This window comes from Phocoena sinus, chromosome 5 (genome assembly GCF_008692025.1).
Source record: "Phocoena sinus isolate mPhoSin1 chromosome 5, mPhoSin1.pri, whole genome shotgun sequence".
Taxonomy (NCBI): Eukaryota; Metazoa; Chordata; class Mammalia; order Artiodactyla; family Phocoenidae; genus Phocoena; species Phocoena sinus.
This window is the reverse complement of record NC_045767.1, coordinates 131299304-131319933: the sequence shown is the minus strand read 5'-3', so window position 1 is coordinate 131319933 and position 20630 is coordinate 131299304. Positions and strand designations below refer to the sequence as shown.

The 20630-nt window shown below is 43.4% G+C and overlaps 2 protein-coding genes across 2 annotated transcripts in view; both read right to left on the bottom strand.

Annotated features, from left to right (window-relative positions):
* Positions 1 to 1271: 1271 nt before the first annotated feature.
* On the bottom strand, positions 1272 to 4195 carry GPRIN3 (GPRIN family member 3). Its single transcript, XM_032631764.1, has one exon. The coding sequence runs from the start codon at positions 4163 to 4165 to the stop codon at positions 1829 to 1831; it is 2337 nt and encodes a 778-aa protein (XP_032487655.1). The 5' UTR covers positions 4166 to 4195; the 3' UTR covers positions 1272 to 1828.
* A 33-nt stretch (positions 4196 to 4228) lies between these two features.
* LOC116754019 (mannosyl-oligosaccharide 1,2-alpha-mannosidase IA-like) overlaps positions 4229 to 20630 on the bottom strand; it is a 71151-nt gene continuing 54749 nt past the window's right edge. The window contains exon 3 of the mRNA XM_032632019.1: positions 4229 to 4305. Coding sequence (XP_032487910.1) covers positions 4278 to 4305 — 28 coding nt within the window. The 3' untranslated portion in view covers positions 4229 to 4277. The remainder of the gene's footprint in view (positions 4306 to 20630) is intronic.

The following is a 20630-nucleotide window of genomic DNA, read 5'->3' as shown; positions in this document are numbered from 1 at the left end:
AAAAAAAAAAAGCCAAAACAGAAACTGTGCATTTACTGCACAAATGGCATTTATGAATCTCTGGAGAGAGAATACTGCTCATCAAGGGTAGTGCGTTTAGAGAAGGCAGCCAATGCCCCTCCAACCTCTAACAGTGATTTTCTAAAAGCAAGGTGGAAACCAGCAACCTCCCTGCAAGTCCAGGAGGGGAAGCCTTTCAAGGACCCGCACTCACTCCCCTCTTCCTTACTACCCTGACTCAAGCCACTATTGGTCACCCCAGCCCAGTGCCCTGCACAGCACTTATGGGCCCCAGGGACACGCTCCCCTTATGGAGACAGGAGAGGGCTCAGCTCAAACAGGTGCCTGTGTTCTCAAGGACCAAGCCCACCCAAAGCTCAAAGCATGTTTTTGTAAAGGCGGCTTCTTTTATTGGGTTTGAAGGATGAGATATGATGGTCTTTCTCTTAAAATCAAGAGGCTTGCAGAGGTTACCTTTTTACCACAGATTAGACGTAAGTAATTAGACGATATTAGTCTACATACAAAAACAGTAAGCGAGCTCATTTCTATTTGACTACATTTTCTATGAGAAGCTACTGAACCAAATCAAAACAAAACAAAAAAATGCATCCTGTTTACAGGAGTTTCAGTTAAACCTGTTGTTTTTGTTACTCAAGAGGCTTTCTTTTTTTCAACACAGAAAAAAGGGTTTGGTAATTGGCTATTTATAATTCCTTACCAGAACCATAACTTTCTCAGTAGAATGTCATCGGAGAACACCCGAACAACATACAATTTAGCATTATCAATAATTTGAGGACTCTCTTCAAGAATTCAGTCGCACGTACTTCCTCTAGGGTAAGGAAATATGAATTTAATCTAGTTACAATCACAGAGATGACCCTTTCCTTCAGTGCAGGAAAATGTGTATATATAAATTCATGTTTTATGTGGGCAGTATTCATAGTCAAATGCTGTGCTAATTTTTTTCCTAATATGACTTTCTTACGTTTATTAACGGGTATAACAAGGTTCATCAAAAGGGTTATCTGCAGATGTTTACAAATATTACTTCATATTTAGCACTTTATGCATTTAAATGCTTTTATTTAATATCTTCTGGCCGAGGAATGAGTCAAATTTGTTCCCTTTTTTTTTTTTTTTTGCGGTACGCGGGCCTCTCACTGTTGTGGCCTCTCCCGTTGCGGAGCACAGGCTCCGGACGCGCAGGCTCAGCGGCCATGGCTCACGGGCCCAGCCGCTCCGCGGCATGTGGGATCTTCCCGGACCGGGGCACGAACCTGTGTCCCCTGCATCGGCAGGCGGACTCTCAACCACTGCGCCACCAGGGAAGCCCTGTTTCCATTTTTTACATGGTATTTCTCATCACCTACTTGAATTTTGTGTGGTATCAGCATTCTTATTGCAATGGACTAGAAAGTATAACCGTGTTTTCGCTAAGAGTGTTTTTGCTATTTCTAATATAAAGCAGGGATTTTAATGGAAATACCACAGTGTGATAATTTGAATGAGTAATACAAAATGACACGGGTAGTGATCATGTTATTCTATAAGCGACATCATAGTAAAAAACCCACTGAGTGTTATTTCCTCTTAGTTAAGGTCCTAAGCCTTCGGTGAAGCTTGCTACTTTTCTTTCTTTCAAACTGAAATGATGTATTATTTATGGACCCCCAATCCAAGGATGCCACAATCTTTAATAGCAGTTTCTTCAAGTTAATGCTTTCTCTTCCTGGTCTCTCAGAAAACACTAAGCTTTGACATAGACAGAGGGCTATCTATGAAGACCGTAAAAGCATACAAGGGCTCCCGTACATGTTCCTTTTCAATCTAATACAGAAGAAGGAGCAGGACGAATGCAGCAGTTGGGCCGTCGGAAGTTCTGCAACAGGGACTGGAAAACACTGGGCTGCCTGCCTTTGAGCTTCTTATTTGAAGAAGTATCTGAGGAGATGGATCTCCGGCTCTGGCTGCTTTGAGATTTGATTAATTTCTCGTGTTCCCTGATTTGTCGTTGTAAATGGTTCTGGATGGCGACGCCCAGCGACTCCGGGTCCAGGGAAGCGCCGTACACCTCCCAGGTCATGCCCTGCTCGTCCCACACCACGTCGCGGACACGCTTGGACTGTTTCAACTGCAGCCTGGCGTCAGCACCCAGGTGCTTTTTCTTCTCTCCCGGAGTGAGTCCCACCTGGGCGGCAGCTGCCGTCACGTTTAACTTCTGCTCCTTGAGGAACTCGCTGACCCGGCTGGCCCGGCGGGGACTGGCTTTGACGGAGCGAGAAGGGGTTCTCTTGCCAGAACCGGGACTGGAGTCCCCCATGGAATCAGACGGCAGGCTTAGGCTGGTGGCCGTCTTGGGCTGTCTATTTTCTTCCACGCCGCCCTCCTGGCTCCTCCTAACTGGGGAGGGTGTAGGACTGGCAGCTGATGCGGTGCCTCTACTTTCTTGAGATTTAGGATTGAGCAGTACAGTTTTGGCCTCTGCCCTTGGCCTCGGGTCCAGGATATCGATGCCAGAAGATTCTTGTTCTCTTACTATCTGAGGAGATGCAAGCTTCTTCTCTCTTGCGTCCCCTTGATTGATGAGATCCAAGTTCCCGGACTGGTCAGCTCTGATGGCAGGGCCACAAGAGTTGGAGAGTTTCCAGTCTGGGTCCGGTTTGTGGCCATTGGTGGTTTCCGCTGCAAACTCAGATGGCTTCGTTGCAAATTTCCCTAATCCGTGACTTGTTTCAGCTTGACATCCTGCACTGATAGAAATCTGGTCACTGAGGCTAGCTTTCAGGGAGGTAGAATTAGTACCCGAAAGCTGTCTAGAGGCGGGCTCTTGCCCCACCTGGGTCATTCCCGCTGACCTCCCATCTTCTTTACATGTAGCCTGAGCATTACTGGATGCCACGTGGATTGATGAGGTTTTAAGGACCTCAGCCGGTAGGCTCGCTGATTTACCTTCCCCCCGGAAAGCTGCAGCTGACCGGATGTGCACCTCTGGCGTGATGCCAAGGCACTGACCCGCCTCCCGGGGGGCTGGGGTGCTTGCAGACAGCTCCAACGTGTGGCTTACGCGGCCACTGCCGCTGCAGACGACACGCAGCTGCTCTTGTTCGAACTGCTCTGGAGCGGGGGTTTCCTTTAAGAACGCAGTGAGAATGCTGGGGCTGGTAGACACCGATCTGCTCTCGACACTGGCCACTGCCTGCACCTCAGCATCTTGCTGAGCCCTGGCGGGAACTTCCTTGATCTCATTTTCAGCTTGGCTGGTCATCGTACTCACTTCTCTGAACCTTGACCCCTGAGGCTGTGCTGGCGGCAGCATCTTCTCTGGATCCGGAGGAAACACGGACCCTTTGCTAGGGAGGCGGGATGATTGAGGTGCCACCGAAGTCACGGCCTGGGGGTCTGAGGTCGTGGGAGAGGGTGGTCTTTTCTCCGAACATCTAACTTCTCTGGCTGGAGATTCACAGGACCTTGTCTGGGAATCGCAAACGGCTTGCTGCCTTTCCCCTTCAGGTCCACCTACAGGAGCGGAGGCAGGACTGAGTGCCTCGGCTGCTCTATCTGCAGGTTGCACCATTCCCTGGACCGTTTCTTGAGAAGGAAAATAAGGGGGCACCTGATCTTTGCCATGGACCCCTCCCAGCGGACAACTTGACTTCTCAGCTTGCTCTCCGTCTGCAGTTCTCTGTGATTTCACCAGGGTGTCTTCAGGTCCTGATGGGAGGCTGGAGTTGGGCTGGTCCCCTGGGATGGCCGGGTGGGTGTGCTGATTGGCTGGTATGGTGAATGCTACGTGTATCAGATCCTTTCCTGCCACAGAACACGGGGCTGGCTCTGCGGGCTCCCTGCTCCCTGGCAGCTGGGTATTGCCAGGAGAGTTGAACGTGGGAGATGCTTTCCCCACCTCATTGACAATGCCAGCAGATGACATGGCTGGCTGCACGGCCTCATCCTCACTGGCCTGCATCAGGGCCTCAGCAGCTGTCCTGGGACTGAGGTCTGGCTCTGCAGGAGTGCCAGAAAGGCCATTGGTGTTCCTACCCAGGACGGCTGGTTGAGGCTGAGGTGAAGCAGCCTGAACCTCTCCCAGGTCCTCTTCTTTTCCAGAAGCTGCAATCAGGGAAGTTTTAGCCGATCTCAGAGGGTCAGGTACAGTCCCCATGGAATTTCTCTTTGGGAAAATCTCAGAGCTCTCCCCATGGAATTTCTCTTTGGGAAAATCTCAGAGCAGCACTCCCACTGGGAAGCAGTCGTAGCTCACAGTGAAGCTGCAATCAGAGATGATTCCTCTGAAGGACCAATCTGTGAATCAAGGAAACAGTACCATTAATACAGTACAGTATTTGCAGATTGAAACTACACCAAATTGTCACTTGTATGAGATCTCATAAGCCCATGAAAACTTCTCTTCCCATATCTCTCTTTTTTTTTTTTTTTTTTCCGGTACGCGGGCCTCTCACTGCTGTGGCCTCTCCCGTTGTGGAGCACAGGCTCTGGACGCGCAGGCTCAGCGGCCATGGCTCACGGGCCCAGCCGCTCTGCGGCATGTGGGATCTTCCCAGACCGGGGCACGAACCCGTGTCCCCTGCATCGGCAGGCGGACTCTCAACCACTGCGCCACCAGGGAAGCCCTCTTCCCATATCTCTTGATATAAAAATAGATCTTGGGAAGAAAGATTCTGGAAAAATTATTTTAATTATACAGGTATTATTTTGATATATTAGTTTCTGCTTGCATCCCATCCCTGTCTAGCAAACAGGTTTTTAACATATTTACCTACGCACTTGATAACTACCTCATTTGAGTAATCCAATTTACCAGGTATCAGAAAATCCTATAAAGCTACTGTAATCAAATGAATAAGTATTGAAATAGGCCTAAACAGATATGCGGAATAGAATATCTAGAAATAGATCCAGATATAAATGAGGATTCAATATATGATAAAAAAGGCATTTCAATTTGGTGACAAAAGGATGCCTTATTTAATATAAGGGGCTGGCAAACTATTCAACCAGAAGAAAAGAAAACCAGATCTTTATTTACACCAATTCCAAAAATAAATCTTAGATGGACTTAGAGAGATTGAAGGTTAAAATGGAAAATAAATAAATAAATAAATAATCCTGTTAAGAAAATGTAGGATCATAAATATAATCCAGGGGCAGGGTAGGAAGGCTTCTTTTGGCAAAGGCAGAAAATACAAAATCTACGAGAGAAAACATCAGCATAGGTGACTTAAAAATGACAAAACTTTTGCATATGGCAAAAGATGACGAACACATACGATAGGTTTAAAAATGTTTGCAACCCTGGAGGACAGGCAAAAATATCTGTAATATAGCAGAAGCTCTTAAAAATGTACAAGGAGACAAAATAATCCACTGGAAAAATGGATAAAGAATATGAAGGAACAGTTTGCAAGATAGGAAATCCAATAGCCAACAGTCTTATGAAAAGATGATCAAATTCATTTGTACTCAAAGAAATGCAAATAAAGTAACAACGAGATTTTACTCTACACCAATTGCACTTGCAAAAACTTAAAAAAAAATGTTATAACAGCATGGCCTGGGGAGATCTAGTGAAGGGAAGTGTTTTCATTAATTGTATGTGCAAATGTGTATTGTTGCAGCTTTCTTAGGGAAGCAGTTTAGCTTTTAAAACTAAAAATGCACACGTCCTTGACCCAGTGATCCTATCCATAGAAATAAAATACCAGCATATGTAGATATACGTACAAGTATGTTTATTGAAGTACTATTTGTAGAGACAAAAAATTCAAAATAAACTGATCTCCTTGATTAGGTGGAAAGGCAGAATAAATCATGACAAAGCTCTATGGTAGAGCATTATACAACCATTAAAATAAACAGTTAATTAGACTATAACTTTTCACTTGGGAGAAATTTCCCCAAGGTATGGCTGAATGAGAAAAGCAAGGTACAGAGAAGAATATATATGTTTTCATTTCTGTAAAACAATGACCTAAAACACTACATATGTATGTGTTATGTGGGTGTGTACAGATGTGTTTGTGTATGATTATGTAAATTCTAAAAATATACAGAATGAGACATACTAGGTGGTAAATGGAGGGAGTGTGATGACTTTGGAAACAGGGAAAAAGAGATGGAGGTATCCAAAAGTATTTTGGATTTTAAAAGTATATTTTAAAAAGTATATCTGAATTTTTTAAAGTATTTATGAAAATTTATTCATGTGAGTTTATGCATAAACATTTTTTTAGAAAGGAAAACCAGACTCCAGCAATGGTTCAGAAATTAGTAGATGACTGTTTTAATATTACCTCTATCACTCATAGGTTCTGTGACCTCATGGGAATCACTTAATCTTTCTGCCCTCCAAATTAACTCATTGGTGAAATGAATTATGTGATTTCTAAGGACTCCTCCAGATCCAAAAATCAAAGATCCTACTGTTTTGCATGTGTTGGATAATAAATCAAACAACACAATCGTAACTTCAGCTTTAGGGTCAAAGTAAGGCAAAGGCAAATCTGGTTGAGCCCAGATTTTGAAAATAAATAATTTTATATTTTGGTTCAATGTTATTTGGCTGATCTATCATATGACATCTAACAATAAATCCAGCTTATCTTCTTCCCCAAACCAACTCTTCCTTCTAACTTCATTATTCATATTAATGGGTTAAATATGCTTGGTCTTGACAGCTTTCTGCTCATTCAAACCATGTCCCCAGGTTTATACTCCATTTCTTCCTTTCTGGAGTTTTCTATCGCAATCACTTGTTGTGGCGCCAGCCCATCTTTCCTCTCCCTCTTTCGCACCTGTCTTTATTATACCTTTAGTCCTCTCTCTGAGCCCCTCATCCTCAAACAGCCTACCCATTCTTCAAAGCCCCATTTAAATCCCATATCCTTTCTGAAAGCCTTCTAAGGCCTTTCAGGTCATAAAGTCTCTCTCTCTTTTCAAAATCCTACAGCTATGGTCATCTGCATCCTTTGTATTGTGCTTTTTATGTACTGTTTTTGTACCGCTGTTACTTGTATAAATGCCTCATTTCTCCCAAAGTCCTTCAAGTCTCAGGAGGGAAGGGAACTAGCTTATTGATTCTTTTCTCTTCACTCCACAGGACACAGTGCAGGGTCTTGTGCACAAAAAAGGTGTTAATTGATTCCATTTCCCTCCAAAATGGCCATTATTAAGCCCTGCCAAACTTCAAAATAATAAAAAAGTTTAACCCATGGCATGAAATATTAATGAAAACACAATTTAAAAGAGTGCTATTTTTAGAAATAAAAACATGGTTGTATCTTATTTTTGAGATTTTATGTATCTGTAATCCAGGTTTAGACAATTAAAAACAAGTACATGGGCCACCTGCTACAGAACGCTGGAAGGTCTAATAAACCCAGGAGGACAGAACATCTCCCGTGTTACTCGGCTGGAGCCAAGAAGCCTGGCTTGCCAAAGGCGACTATAAAATACGAGCACCTCAGAGTTCAGCAGCTGAAAGTTGAAAGACTTAGAAAAGATGAGGGACTTCATTAAACTCTCAGGAGTCACTGAGTTTACCCCCACTTCCCACAGAGAGCTGATTGGACTGGTTTATTTTTGAAAGGATGTTTTCTTTTGTTTGCTTTGTTAATAGTGGCTAAATTATCCATCAATTCAAGAATCAAGAAGAGGGACTTCCCTGGTGGTACAGTGGTTAAGAATCCGCCTGCCAATGCAGGGGACATGGGTTCGAGCCCTGGTCCGGGAAGACCCCACATGCCGTGGAGCAACTAAGCCCGGGCGCCACAACTACTGAGCCTGCGCTCTAGAGCCCGCGAGCCACAAATACCGAGTCCACGTGCCTAGAGCCCGTGCTCCGCAACAAGAGAAGCCACCGCAACGAGAAGCCCGTGCACCGCAACGAAGAGTAGCCCCGGCTCGCCGCAACTAGAGAAAGCCCGTGTGCAGCAACAAAGACCCAAAGCAGCCAAAAATAAATAATAAATAAATAAATTTATTTTTAAAAAAATCAAGAAGAAAAGCCCAAATTGCTTGGCTATCACCTGTAATTCGAAATCTCTTGATTCAAGGATAGATAGGAAATCAACACTACTCAGAACATATCTGCTATTGTAATTGTCACAGCACCTCCAGGAGCCCTGGAAAGGCTGCTAAAGCTCAGGAAGCAGCCCTCCCTCATCTGCCCCTCGCCTCTCCAGCCAAACAGCAGAAATCTATAGTCTCTAATGGGTTGGACAAATAGGTCATTTAAAAAATGTAATTACTTGGTGGTTTAGAGTGAGGAGTAAAAGTCTCTAAAAGCAATGGGAGTCCATTGTGATAAGATTTAATAACACCTAAAAATGAGCTTGCAAACATGATCCACAGGCTGAATAAATTCCTTCTGCAGGTCTGTGTGTCCTGTGTGATTTCCCTTCCCTTCCCTCCCCTGCCTCTTCCCCGCTCTCTCCTTGCCCTTTTTCTCTTTCCTTTCCTTTCTTTTCTTTCTTTGTCCATTGAATTGAACTTGCATAAAAATCCAGATTTCTCTCTTGCTTCTCTTCAAAAAAAAAAAAACACTCAGAAGGTCATTTCCAGGTAGCAACACTAGGTGGCGCAGATAAGGGCAGTCCCTCTAGAGGGCAGGGACGCTCCCGACTCCAGACTGCCCATTTCTCACCTAGCCCGCTTCACTCCTTTACATAACTTACCCCGGCTCCAATGCACAGCTCAGTTTGAGAGCTCTGTTGTAAGTGCACTGACACAGTGGACTTCCCAACCTAATTTTCAGTCCTCTGAGGACAGTTTGGCACTGTGTTAGCCTCTTTAAAAAACCTCATATTTAAGCTTTGATCTCTGTTAAAAGAAAAAATTATTCTTATACTTGTTAAAAACGATAAGGAAGATTCAGAAAGATTGAGCTCAACTCCACATACAAACACAAGAATGTGTGGGGATTTATAACCAAGGGGTAGGTTTGTGTTGGGGAGGTTTGTCAGCGGATGGAAAATGATTAAGAACAGACATCAAGGGCTTCCCTGGTGGCGCAGTGGTTGAGAGTTCGCCTGCCAATGCAGCGTACACGGGTTCGTGCCCCGGTCCGAGAAGATCCCACATGCCGCGGAGCAGCTGGGCCCGTGAGCCATGGCCGCTGAGCCTGCGCGTCCGGAGCCTGTGCTCCGCAACGGGAGAGGCCACAGCAGTGAGAGGCCCGCGTACCGCAAAAACAAACAAACAAACAAAAAAAACAGACATCAAGGATAGGGGGATTATTGCTGAAGGCAGGTCAGGTGATCAGATATCACCTGGCAGATGCTGAAGGAGGAGGAATTTAATTGGATATTGAAAATTATCAGATGCGATGGGCGGGAGTATTCTCTCTAAACTGGCATAGCAGGATTCTTGCTCTGCAAGGACAGACAGGGAAGCCCAAGACTGAAGCCTGATTAAGAAGTGGGCTCAGAGGAGACTGACTGAAGTTTGGTAAAGGAAGGAGTCCTCATCTTCTCATCAGCACCAGCAAATATGGAATCTCTTATAAGAGTCTCTGGAGCATTATGACTTCTTTCTGAATTGGGCATGGATCCCATAGAAGCTCATGGTATCTCTAAGTGAGTTTGTCTTTAAGTCTGATGGGAACTGGATGCTTGACAGCAGGTCCCTTTGGCAATTTTGCCTTTAAAATTGTGAGCAAAGATTTAAAGCCTTGTTCCAGCAATGCAGCAAGTCTGCAGGGTACACGTTAACGACTTTTTACAGGGAAGGAAACAGGTTCAGAGATTAAGTAACCTACTCAAGGCTGAATACATCTAATTCCAGCTGAACTGAATTCTAATGAATGGTAATGCCTGGGCCCCTTCCATGTGCTTCCTTGTTATCTGTAACTCTGGAAAAAAAATGGAAAGAAAAAAAAAGTATATCTATCTATCTATCATCTATCACCTATCATCCATCGATCTTCAAAGGGGAGGGAAACTTCTTTTTGTAAGTCGTTTGCAACTTAGCAGCAGCCTGGATGGTACTAACACCGATTACAATGACATTCATAACTGGTCACTTTATGAAAAGCCCGGCTTGTTGAAAGCTTACATCACCTCTGCTCATTCTGAAAACAGTAGGTTCCACTAGGCTGCCACGCTACCTATTTTCATAACAGACACCCTTGCTTAATAAGACAGCGGGGAATCTCAGCCCTTTGTGACTTTCTCCAAAGCTGCTCTGGTGGGAAAAGCATTAGAAAGAATGGAGAGAGGCTTGGCAGTTCCAGACCAGCGAGATGCTGATACCCTGCAGGTGATGGTGATGATCCAGAGGGTAGCAGCTACCTTCGCCCACTTCACAACGGCTGCCCTGCTAGAACCAGGGCTCCGGGATGCCATCAGAACTCTTTAGTGATATCAGGCAAGTGTTCTAGGGACCTTGGTATCCCCGTCTCCACCCATCATCGGACAGCAGCCTTCAGATGGATGGTACAAAGACCCTTAGAGAAGAGTGAGGTGAAATATAAGAGACTATTAATCCTCGAGAAAAGGATAAAGAAAAAAATGTCACCTGCTATCCTATTTAATCCAATTTTATTTGCCTCCTTTAATGGGGAACGTTTGCCTGGATCATTTGCATTGTGAACCCAGCAGATCCTGCCAGTTCAGTCTTAAGGGGAGGTGATTCAACCCCAGGAAACACCAGCTGAAAGATACCAGCTGAAACATTGGTTCTTCCCTTCGAACTGCATCTGAAGCAAATCAGAAGGGCTGAAGAGACAGGCGGGCTGCTTCGCTTAGTGCCAACAACAGTGTCATGGACTTTCAGTTATAACGACTACTTTAGTAAAGGCTTGTGAGAAACACACTGCATCCCTTCCCTATTCAGTTCTTCTTTTGTTCCACAGTGTTTTGGAAAAACAAATACATGGCTTGTTATCTCACTGAATTCCATGGTAAGCAGGGCTGGACACAAACCAAGAAGTAAAAAGGGCCTTAAGAATCATGAAGTCCCCAAATATATCCTCCCTTTTCGTCAAATACGACTTGAACAGACAGCTTCTAAATTCACAACAGATTAGAAGCACACAGTACAGCAAGCACTTATTGCTTTCTATATTCCAAACACTGTTCTTTATATGAACTTCTTTAACCCTCAGAACAACTTTAGGGGCATGGTCCTACTCTGAGTTCCACCTTGCAGAGCTGGAAACTGAGGCAAAGGCATGCAAGTGGTAAGTGGGAGAGACCAGATTTAAATCCAGACCATCTGGTTCCAGAGTCCAAGTTGTTGACCAATTGTACACAGGGCAGAGACGGGCATTTTTTCCTGGAGGCAAACTCAGGGACCTGGGCAAGAAGCATCATCAGAGAATGAGGGAAACAAGAGAAAACTCAGAAAACATAGCCTTGGAACCGTTGTTCACGCTAATAGAGGTAGACGAGGCAACACAGAAGTGCCTGCTCTTTGTAATGATTAATCCAATCTGGGTGTTTTAAGGGCCACAGAGTTTTCTGAGAAGCTGATGAAAACCATGGACTCCCCATAGAAACGCACACGTGCACACACACATACATGTTTGCAGATAATTTTAGGAGGTTCATGTCTGGAAACATTTCCAAGACTGCACTTTAGTATCCTTTCGTCTAAGGCATTGGAAAATGTCACAAAATGGAATGTACCTGCCTCAAAGAGTTGTTATAGAGCTTAAATAAGTTACATACTCTGCATGGTTCTTGGAAAATAACAGATACACAATCGGGAATTATTATCACTTAAAAATTATTATTTTGGCATCATTTACCTAAGAAGGTAGAAACTATGCAATCTCTTTCTAGAGAGTCCAAATTAAACGTTCTAACACTTAAATAAGTTTACTATATGTTCTCCCAAACCCCTGCCCAAAGACTGTCATTTGAAGAGGAAAGTTTTAGCTAACTTGAAAATAAACACAATAATGAGCTCTACTCTTTTTAGATCACGTGGGAAATGTGACCTTTTGGGTTCTTTCTCAGCAAAGTCGACTCAGGTTTTAGTAACCTTCAAAAATGAACCCCTCAAGAGCTCCACTTTCCTACCTGTGGAGATAATTCATAGCTAGATATCAAAGTTGCTGTTTTAAAAAGGTCTTGAAATCGGTATTTTTTAAACTTGAACTCTTCTAGGGAAGAGATGATTAAAATATTTAAGTTTTGCTATTTCTTTACCTTCCCTCATCAAGCTGTCTCTTACAATTTACTTGGTTTGCCTGATAGATATTCAAATCTGAATGCTTTCCTTTTCTCTCACAATTCAGCTTTGAAGGTCTTCAACTGCAAGCTTATTTTAATTGGAAAGAGAAAGCAACAGGATCTCAGGGCTAAATGGTAGTTAAACAACAAGCTATTGGAAATAAACCCAGCAGACTGGCTTTTGCGTTTTTCTTGTATTTGCGTTTTAAACTCAGCTAGGATCAAAGCTGCCCCGCATCCCAGTTTTCTGCAGGATCTAATTAGCACCACGGAGCCTTACAAACAAGGATTCTTGCCCTTGCTTAGTTCTCACCGACCTTGCTGGTTCGCTGATGCCTGTTCCCCACCCACACCTGGGGCTTCTCATTAAAACAAGGCCTTGCTCCACCCGCTGTTCTTCAAGCCCCGTGCCTGCCCAGGTGTGGTGGGCCTGGAGGGAGCTGCTAAGCGGAGACCCCTGCTAGCCGACAGTGGGAGGAAAGCTTGAGTGATTTCTGTGTTTAGCTCAAGTCACACTGGGGCCTTTAGTCCTGCTGAGTTGGGAAAGTGTCTGCTAGCAGCATTCGCAGTGATGGACACAGATGTGAAAAGAGAGCTGTGCACGAACAGGTCAGTCGGGGCTCTTCTCTCCTAGAGAACAAGGTGGGGAGGTGGGAGAACGCTAAGTCAGGAAGCAGACGGACCCCTCAGGGCCCTGCGCCTGGCTCTTCTGCTGTTGGTAAGGAAGGAGGACCCGAGTGTCTGGGAGAATCTGGGGTGCTCTGCTCTTGAGAAGGAAGAGTTTCTTGTTTTTTAAATTTTTTAACATCTTTATTGGGGTATAATTGCTTTACAATGGTGTGTTAGTTTCTGCTTTATAACAAAGTGAATCAGTTATACATATACATATGTTCCCATATCTCTTCCCTCTTGCGTCTCCCTCCCTCCCACCCTCCCTATCCCACCCCTCCAGGCGGTCACAAAGCACCGAGCTGATCTCCCTGTGCTATGCGGCTGCTTCCCACTAGCTATCTACCTTATGTTTGGTAGCCTGGAGATGGAGACAACCTAAATGCCCATCATCCGACGAATGGATAAAGAAGATGTGGCACATATATACAATGGAATATTCCTCAGCCATAAAAAGAAACGAAATTGAGCTATTTGTAATGAGGTGGATAGACCTAGAGTCTGTCATACAAAGTGAAAGTCAGAAAGAGAAAGACAAATACCGTATGCTAACACATATATATGGAATTTAAGGGAAAAAAATGTCATGAAGAACCTAGGGGTAAGACAGGAATAAAGACACAGACCTACTGGAGAACGGACCTGAGGATATGGGGAGGGGGAAGGGTGAGCTGTGATAAAGCGAGAGAGAGGCATGGAAGAGTTTCTTTGCTGAGGTCAGGATCTTCTTTGGGTTTGGTCTGAGTTGTGATTAACAAAAAAGACAGATTTAAACAACCTGTCACTCTCCTGCTTTATACACTGTAAAGTACTAAGTTAGGCCTCACTGAGGTTCTTACAATTTTTGACTTTTGCCCTTCAGGAGATTTCAATCCACTTGAGTAGACGAGACAAATTCAGTCAGAAGGTATAAATGAGCAAGCTAGTATGTAATTAAGTGACTAATGCTGTGGTAATAAACCACAGTTTACAGAAGTTTAAGTCAGGGGAGGGGCCCATGTTTCTTATTCAGCTGACACTTCCTGGTACGATTCCTCTGTCAGCCAGAAAATATTACTTGCGTTAAGTCTAAAGAAAACTGGACATTTGAAATTAGGAGAAAGTGAGCAAATAAGAGTAAAAAAATGCCCTTTGATTAAAAATAAAATAGGACTTCCCTGGTGGCGCAGAGGTTAAGAATCCTCCTGCCAATGCAGGGAACATGGTTCGAGCCCTGGTCCAGGAAGATCCCACGTGCCGTGGAACAGCTAAGCCCGTGTGCCACAACTACTGAGCCTGTGCTCTAGAGCCCGCGAGCCACAACTACTGAGCCCGCGTGTCACAAAAGCCCGTGCGCCTAGAGCCCGTGCTCTGCAACAAGAGAAGCCACTGCAATGAGAGGCCCGCATACTGCAACGAAGAGTAGCCCCCGCTCACCGCAACTAGAGAAAGCCCGCGTGCAGCAATGAAGACCCAACGCAGCCAAAAATAACTAAATAAAAAATAAATTAATAAAAAAAGAAACGAGAGAAAAATAAAATAATCCCTTAAGTCACACTGAGACAACTAGAAAGTACTGTTAACATCCATTCATTCATTTAATAAGTTGAGTGCTTTCTTTGTGCCGGATATTCAGGATACAGATATAAATAAGATACATTCATGTTTTTGAGGAGCTCACAGTTCCTATGAATCATTAATTTCAATACAATATAAATGTTGGAGAAGAAACAAACACCAAATGTACTATAGAAGCACAGAGGACTCGTTATTTTATTTGGCACAGACCTTAGGTCTCAGAGTCAGGGATCCTCAGCTTTGTAAAAGATGTATTGAATACCATCAGCAGGATGTAGACATTGATCTAGGGCAGATGTCCTTACTCTGTACTACCGCCATTTTGGACCAGATAACTCTTTGTGGGGCAGGAAAGACAGGTGACTGTCCTGTGCCTATAGGATGTTTCCCAGCATCCCTGGCCTCTACCCACTAGATCCCAGCAGCACCTCCACCTCCTAGTGGTGACAATCAAGAATGTCTCCAGACATTGCCAAATGTCTCCTGGGAGGCCAAACTGTCCCCAGTTGAGAACCACTGATCTAGGAGACAAACTTATCACCTTGGATAGAAAGCAACATCTTCAGAATGGACACCTGTGAGTTGATGTGAGACCCTTTGAATTTACTCCAGGTACACATGAATTAACGATACAGTTTTCTGCTCTCAAGTTAAAGATAGTGTTCTTCATACTCTACCTGGGAGAATGCAAATGTTGTTTTGAGAATGTAAATTAATACAACTTTTATAGAGAACAATTTGGCACTACTGGTCAAAAATACAAGGTCAAATACACCTTGACGCAACAATTCCACCTTAGGTACTACTTAGGTAACCTTATGAGTAAAATAAATAAATAAGTGTACTAATTGATACAGGTACAAGGTTATTCACTGCATGAAATAACAAAAGATTAGAAGCAATGTAAATGTCCATTAATAGGGAGTGGTTAGTTACAAAAATTATGGCGCTTCCATATAACGATATACAAGCAGCCTGATTTAATAACAACGACACTCTTTATGTATTGATATGGAATAGCCTCCAAAATATATTGTTAAGTAAAACAACAAATAAAACAAAAACACAATGATAGTTAGAAAAAACCCTAAGATACAGAGCAGTATGTTTACTGTGCTACCAACTGTGTTAAAAAGGGCAAAATGAATATGTTTTGCTTGTATATACATAAAATATCTCTGCAAGGATAAGTAAGAAATTGCTATCAGAGGAGGGTAACTGGGTGCCTGGGGGGTAGGATGGGTGGAAGACTTTTCATTCTATATCCTTTGGTACTGTTTGAATTTTAAACTATATGAATGTATTACCTATTCAAAAATAATTGAAAATTTAAAAGCTGGTGCCCCGCTGCCTGGCAAAACTGAACAAGCCTGCACCCTGAAGCTTTTCTATCATTGGTGATGGATTTGTGCCGATCTCTCCTTCCACACTCTTTCCATCTGCTCTTTGCTCTGCAAGGAGACCAGCCCAGAATGCAACCAGTTAAAAAGAAACCATAATTTCTTTCTCCATTTTTGTTATCTACAAGCTTCAAGCTAGATGATGTAATTATTTTTCAAAGTCAAGAGCTGACAAATGCTTTTTAAAGCGATGTCTGTTGGGCCACAAAATAAAGTTTACTTAAGTTTCTTTTCCCAGACTCTCTGACTCCTTTTTATCAGTTCATTTCTTTTTTTTCCCTCCTTTCCTATTCTTGGTAGCTTGAGCAGTTGGTCCTCAAACCATATATACCTCAAACAACCAATCCAAGGATGACCTAAAGCCAAACTCTGGGAAACTGGGTCAAACCATCAATGAAAATGATTAAGAAAAATTTATTCATTTTGCCGATATTTTGAGAATCAACTACATGTTAAGACATAAAGTTTAGAAAACATTTTAATCCAGTTATCAAATCCACGTCTTCTATCTCCATATCACACTCCTTGGTCTCATTGAGCCAGTTCTGAAAAACACACCCTGCACTTGCTGTTCATGTTGTCCTTCTAAAACAAACATACACTATGTCACTTCTCTGTGCAAAACAGTTTTAATGGTTCCCCATTACCTACAAAATAAGATACATGCTCCTCAGCACAGTTTAAAAACCTTCACTATCTGATCCATTTCTCTTGTAACAGTGATATCCTCTCTCATCCTCTGTCAGACCTTGTATGTTACTTACTTTTCTTCCAGCCAGCTTCGAAGAGGGTTATTATCTTTATTTTACAGATGAGAAAACTGGGGCTCAGAGAAATCCAGCTCACCAAAGTTGCACATTCAGCAAGTGGCATAGTTGGAATTCAAATCCAGGTGAGTCTGAACCCACACTCTACTGCGTCCAAGAGCACAAAGTGGGAGGTAAAAATGAATTCATGATGTATGCACATTAAAGACAGCAAGGGGGGGGATCTGCAAAGCATTTTGGAAAGATAATATCTCCCTAAGACCTTTTCTGATCACATCAACCCAAAGTGATTGTCCCACCTCTCGTCTCTGGTAGTAGATTGTTCATTGTTGTACCGACGGCACCTTGTACATTGTGCCTTATCCTTTGTCCTCCAGGTGCAGAGGGCACAAATAGTGCAGAGGCAGGAGCTTGTGGGGAAGAGCGACGAGCTTAGCGTGGCAGTGGGAGCTGAGTAGGAGGGCAGGGGAGTGACATCAGGTGGAGGGATCGCACAGGGCTTCTGTAGGTCTTTGCTCATGGATCGCCTTCCCAATGAGGTCCCTCCAGACCAGCCTATTATTAAATCGTCAATCCTCTGACTTCCACTCTCTGTCACTTCTGAAGTCCTACTAAGCTTACTTATAATTCTACTTCTGGGACCTGAGCCTAAGGAAGTAAACAAAATGACCGGTAAGTGTTTGTGATCCGCGAAGCTCACTGGAGGGTTATACAGCAGAAGCTCTCTGCATAACCCGCCCAGCTAAAGAGCTTTCCACTCTGAACACAGGCTTTACTGGTGAGGCTCATGACTCATGGACCTTGTAGCTGGTAGCCCTCTCTCTGGTGGTCCTGCCGGGCTCTGCTTCTATCACTTACATCGTATTAAGACCGAGAGTCAGCGGCTCTTCCTGAACTTGCCAGTGCCAGTTGCCCTCATTCTTGTCACCCCATCATTTGACTACAACTGTATTGCATTACAAGGATACCTTGAGGGGAAAAGTGTTTTTGTTTCCTGGAAACTAAGTTGAATGCTTTGGTAAGACTTGACAAAAGTGGGTGACTACAAAAAAGGAGCGATTGAATTAGGAATGGGTGAGACACAGCTATAAAAGGGGAAAATAATTGTAAACACTTAACATTCTTAATTAGAAATGCTTTGCTTCACTTTAACAAAACTGAAGTAGAAAAATATTGAGAGTCCATTATGGGTTTACATAAGAAAGAGGTTACAAAATTCCAACCAGTGGTTCTATTCTCAAAGAAAACATCTGCCCTGTATCACAAGGCTAGTGAATGATGCGAATTCAAGTGTTTTAGCTGGAGGGAAAAAAATCTTAGGAATATACGTATCATTTTCATAATTCCTCATTTTCTCTAATTTTGATCAATTGTATCAGTAAGTTGTGATGCTACAGGCTGCGAGAAATTTATATCTAATATAATATGTAGAGAAAATACATATGTAGAAAAAAATATTAGAAGGAAATGTGTAAAATGGTGAGTCAATATATAGTAGTTTTATGGGTGATTTTTAAAACTTTATTCTTTTGTACTTTTAAGTCCCTGTAAACACAGTCTGAGCTCAGCTGTGTAAAACTTAGCAAAACATGTAAATAAGAGTAAGAATGGAGAAACACGATTACTGCCGAATCAAACTCCATAGCCCTGAGGCTTCCTATTTTATAACGCATGTTAAAATCTTGGGTTTCCCATCGCTAAGAGTATTCATGGTGTAAAAATGCGAAGGGTGTTTTTCTCGTACGTTGCACTCTCAGACCTTGTGTTATCTTGATGCACTCTCTGGGTTTTCAGCTATTACACCAGCTCTTTACTTTGTCTAAACCAGTTCTGCACGCGAGTCCCCAGTATACAATTAGACTCCACTAGATACCTGGGAAGAAATCTGGGGTTACACCTGCCCCACTGAGGTAGTCTTCTATGTTGCTGCCTTAGAAGGATTACAGTCGCCCTGATGTCTCTGGTTCAACAGCATTTACACGCCTTTCCTAGGAGTTGCTTATCCCTGCTCCTGGGCAGTCCTGGACCTTCTTTCCTGCCTGGACTCCAGCCAGTCTCTGGCTTCTGCTTTAAGCCACTGACATGCCACAGTCATTTCTCTCCTCTTGTTCTAAGATGTATTACCTCCTCTTTCTGTTTGTTAACGTCTGAACGTGCTACATGAATTTGAGTCAGACCTTGAATGACAGGGAAGATTTCAACTGTACAAAGGGGAAAGACACAGACACGAAAAGAAAGACGCAGGCATGGGGAAAATATACGAGTTATTCGAGGAAGAGTGGGTTGTCCTGAAAATTTAAACATAGTGTGCTCATGTGTAGGAGTGTCCCTAAGAATGTTTACCAGCCAGTACACGCCTGCAGGGACCTGACTTGTCAGGTGGGATGCTATCCGTGAAACAACCAATACTGGTATGCAGTGCCATAAAAGTGGCCATCGGGAGCTAAAAGCTGATATGGTAGATCAGGTGAGACTGGAAAACCTTTAATGGCTTTGTTGACATATTTGGGGTTTTTCTGGTGGGCAGTAGGAAGCTACCAGAGCTTTTCCAACAGGACAGTGAGACAATTAGAAAGTTTACAAAGGAAGCAGGTTTCGAGTTGCACTGACTAGTGGAAAAGAATCCACAGTTAGCGAGATCAATTACAAGGCTACCGCCACATCAAAGGGAGGGGAGCAGCCCATCGATGTCGTTGGTAGTAAGAGAAAAGAGATGAGAAAACTATGGCAGAGGTGGCATGTGGGAAGCAAGGTGAGGGAAGGAATGAAGGATGATTCCAAGATTTCCAATCAGAGTGACTGGGAGGATGTTGGGAAGGTTGACAAGACGATTAAAGAACAGGGACCAAGGCTGGACCGGAAGACTTTGAATGGGTGACTGTTGCCAAAGGTGGGTGAACGGCATGAACTGGGGGTTGGGGGCTGTAGCTACTCCCCACTGCTCTCTCTATGTCCCTGAATTCACTCCAAACCCATATAATCCAATAAAAATAGTGCACTTAATATGCAGCCTCCCTTTGCAATTACAATGGCCCTGCAATTCCCTTTTATATAGAAATTCTGGAGCCACTACTAAGGTACCTAAGTGGTGAAAGATGGGACTGGCAGGTCTACAAGCAGTAGTGTGCCGGATCTCTGTAATCAGTAGGTCTGTAATCCGTGACATCACCGGCAAACTCCAAATCTGAAGGGTATTTTTCTCCCAGAGAGCCCGTTGTTAAATATTTATACCATTCTTGAGAAGCCGGCTATGGAAGTAAGGAAAACAGTGAAGCTCTTGAATGATTGTAAGGCAAATCAGTTGGAAGGCGAAAGGGAGAAGCATAGGATTTTGAGGTATGCTGGATATACACGTTATCAAGGTTGAAGGAAGGTGGGATGGCAGAATTTATTCCCACCTGGAAGGAATCCCTAAACATTTCTCAGTTCTTAGTTTCTTGAGAGAAAAATTTCTTCTGATTTTTAAGACAGTGGTTCATACTCCAGTACAAATTACGTTTTTCAAAGATGGCCATTGTAGGCGGCATCTGCCTCTCATCCTTCCTGTGGCAGTGGTGCTGCTGGATTTCCTCTGCAAATTTGGTTAATTAATCAACAGAGCAATAGTGACTTTTTTTCAGTGGGCTAGCATGCTTAATGTGTAGCGGTGTTTAAAAGATAACAATTCACCTCGATAGTATATCACTAGACTTCTCTTTGAGGGCACCTTTCTGGAAGTAGGTCTGTGTTGAAATGTCCACCCCATCCCTCTACAACCACATCGGCCTGGCCTTTCTCCTCCCTCCTCCAAAAGGCTAGTGTCGTTGGTAGTCACTCTTTTCATAATGAATCATTTCTAAGGCTTAATCCCTCAACTGTGAAATTTATTACAGAAATTGCTAACCAGAGCAGGCAGGATACAAGAGGTGATTATGGCTAAATGACATTTTGGTTGGATTAAGGTTAAGATGCCCATTATTTAGAACCATAGTCTCCCATACAGGACAAAACACAGTTCTTCAAGCCTACTCAGGTGTTGAAAAAAACTATCGATTAAACAA

Coding starts and splice junctions, on each gene's coding strand:
- GPRIN3 (XM_032631764.1), bottom strand. CDS start 4,165: ATGGGGACTGTACCTGACCCTCTGAGATCGGCTAAAACTTCCCTGATT.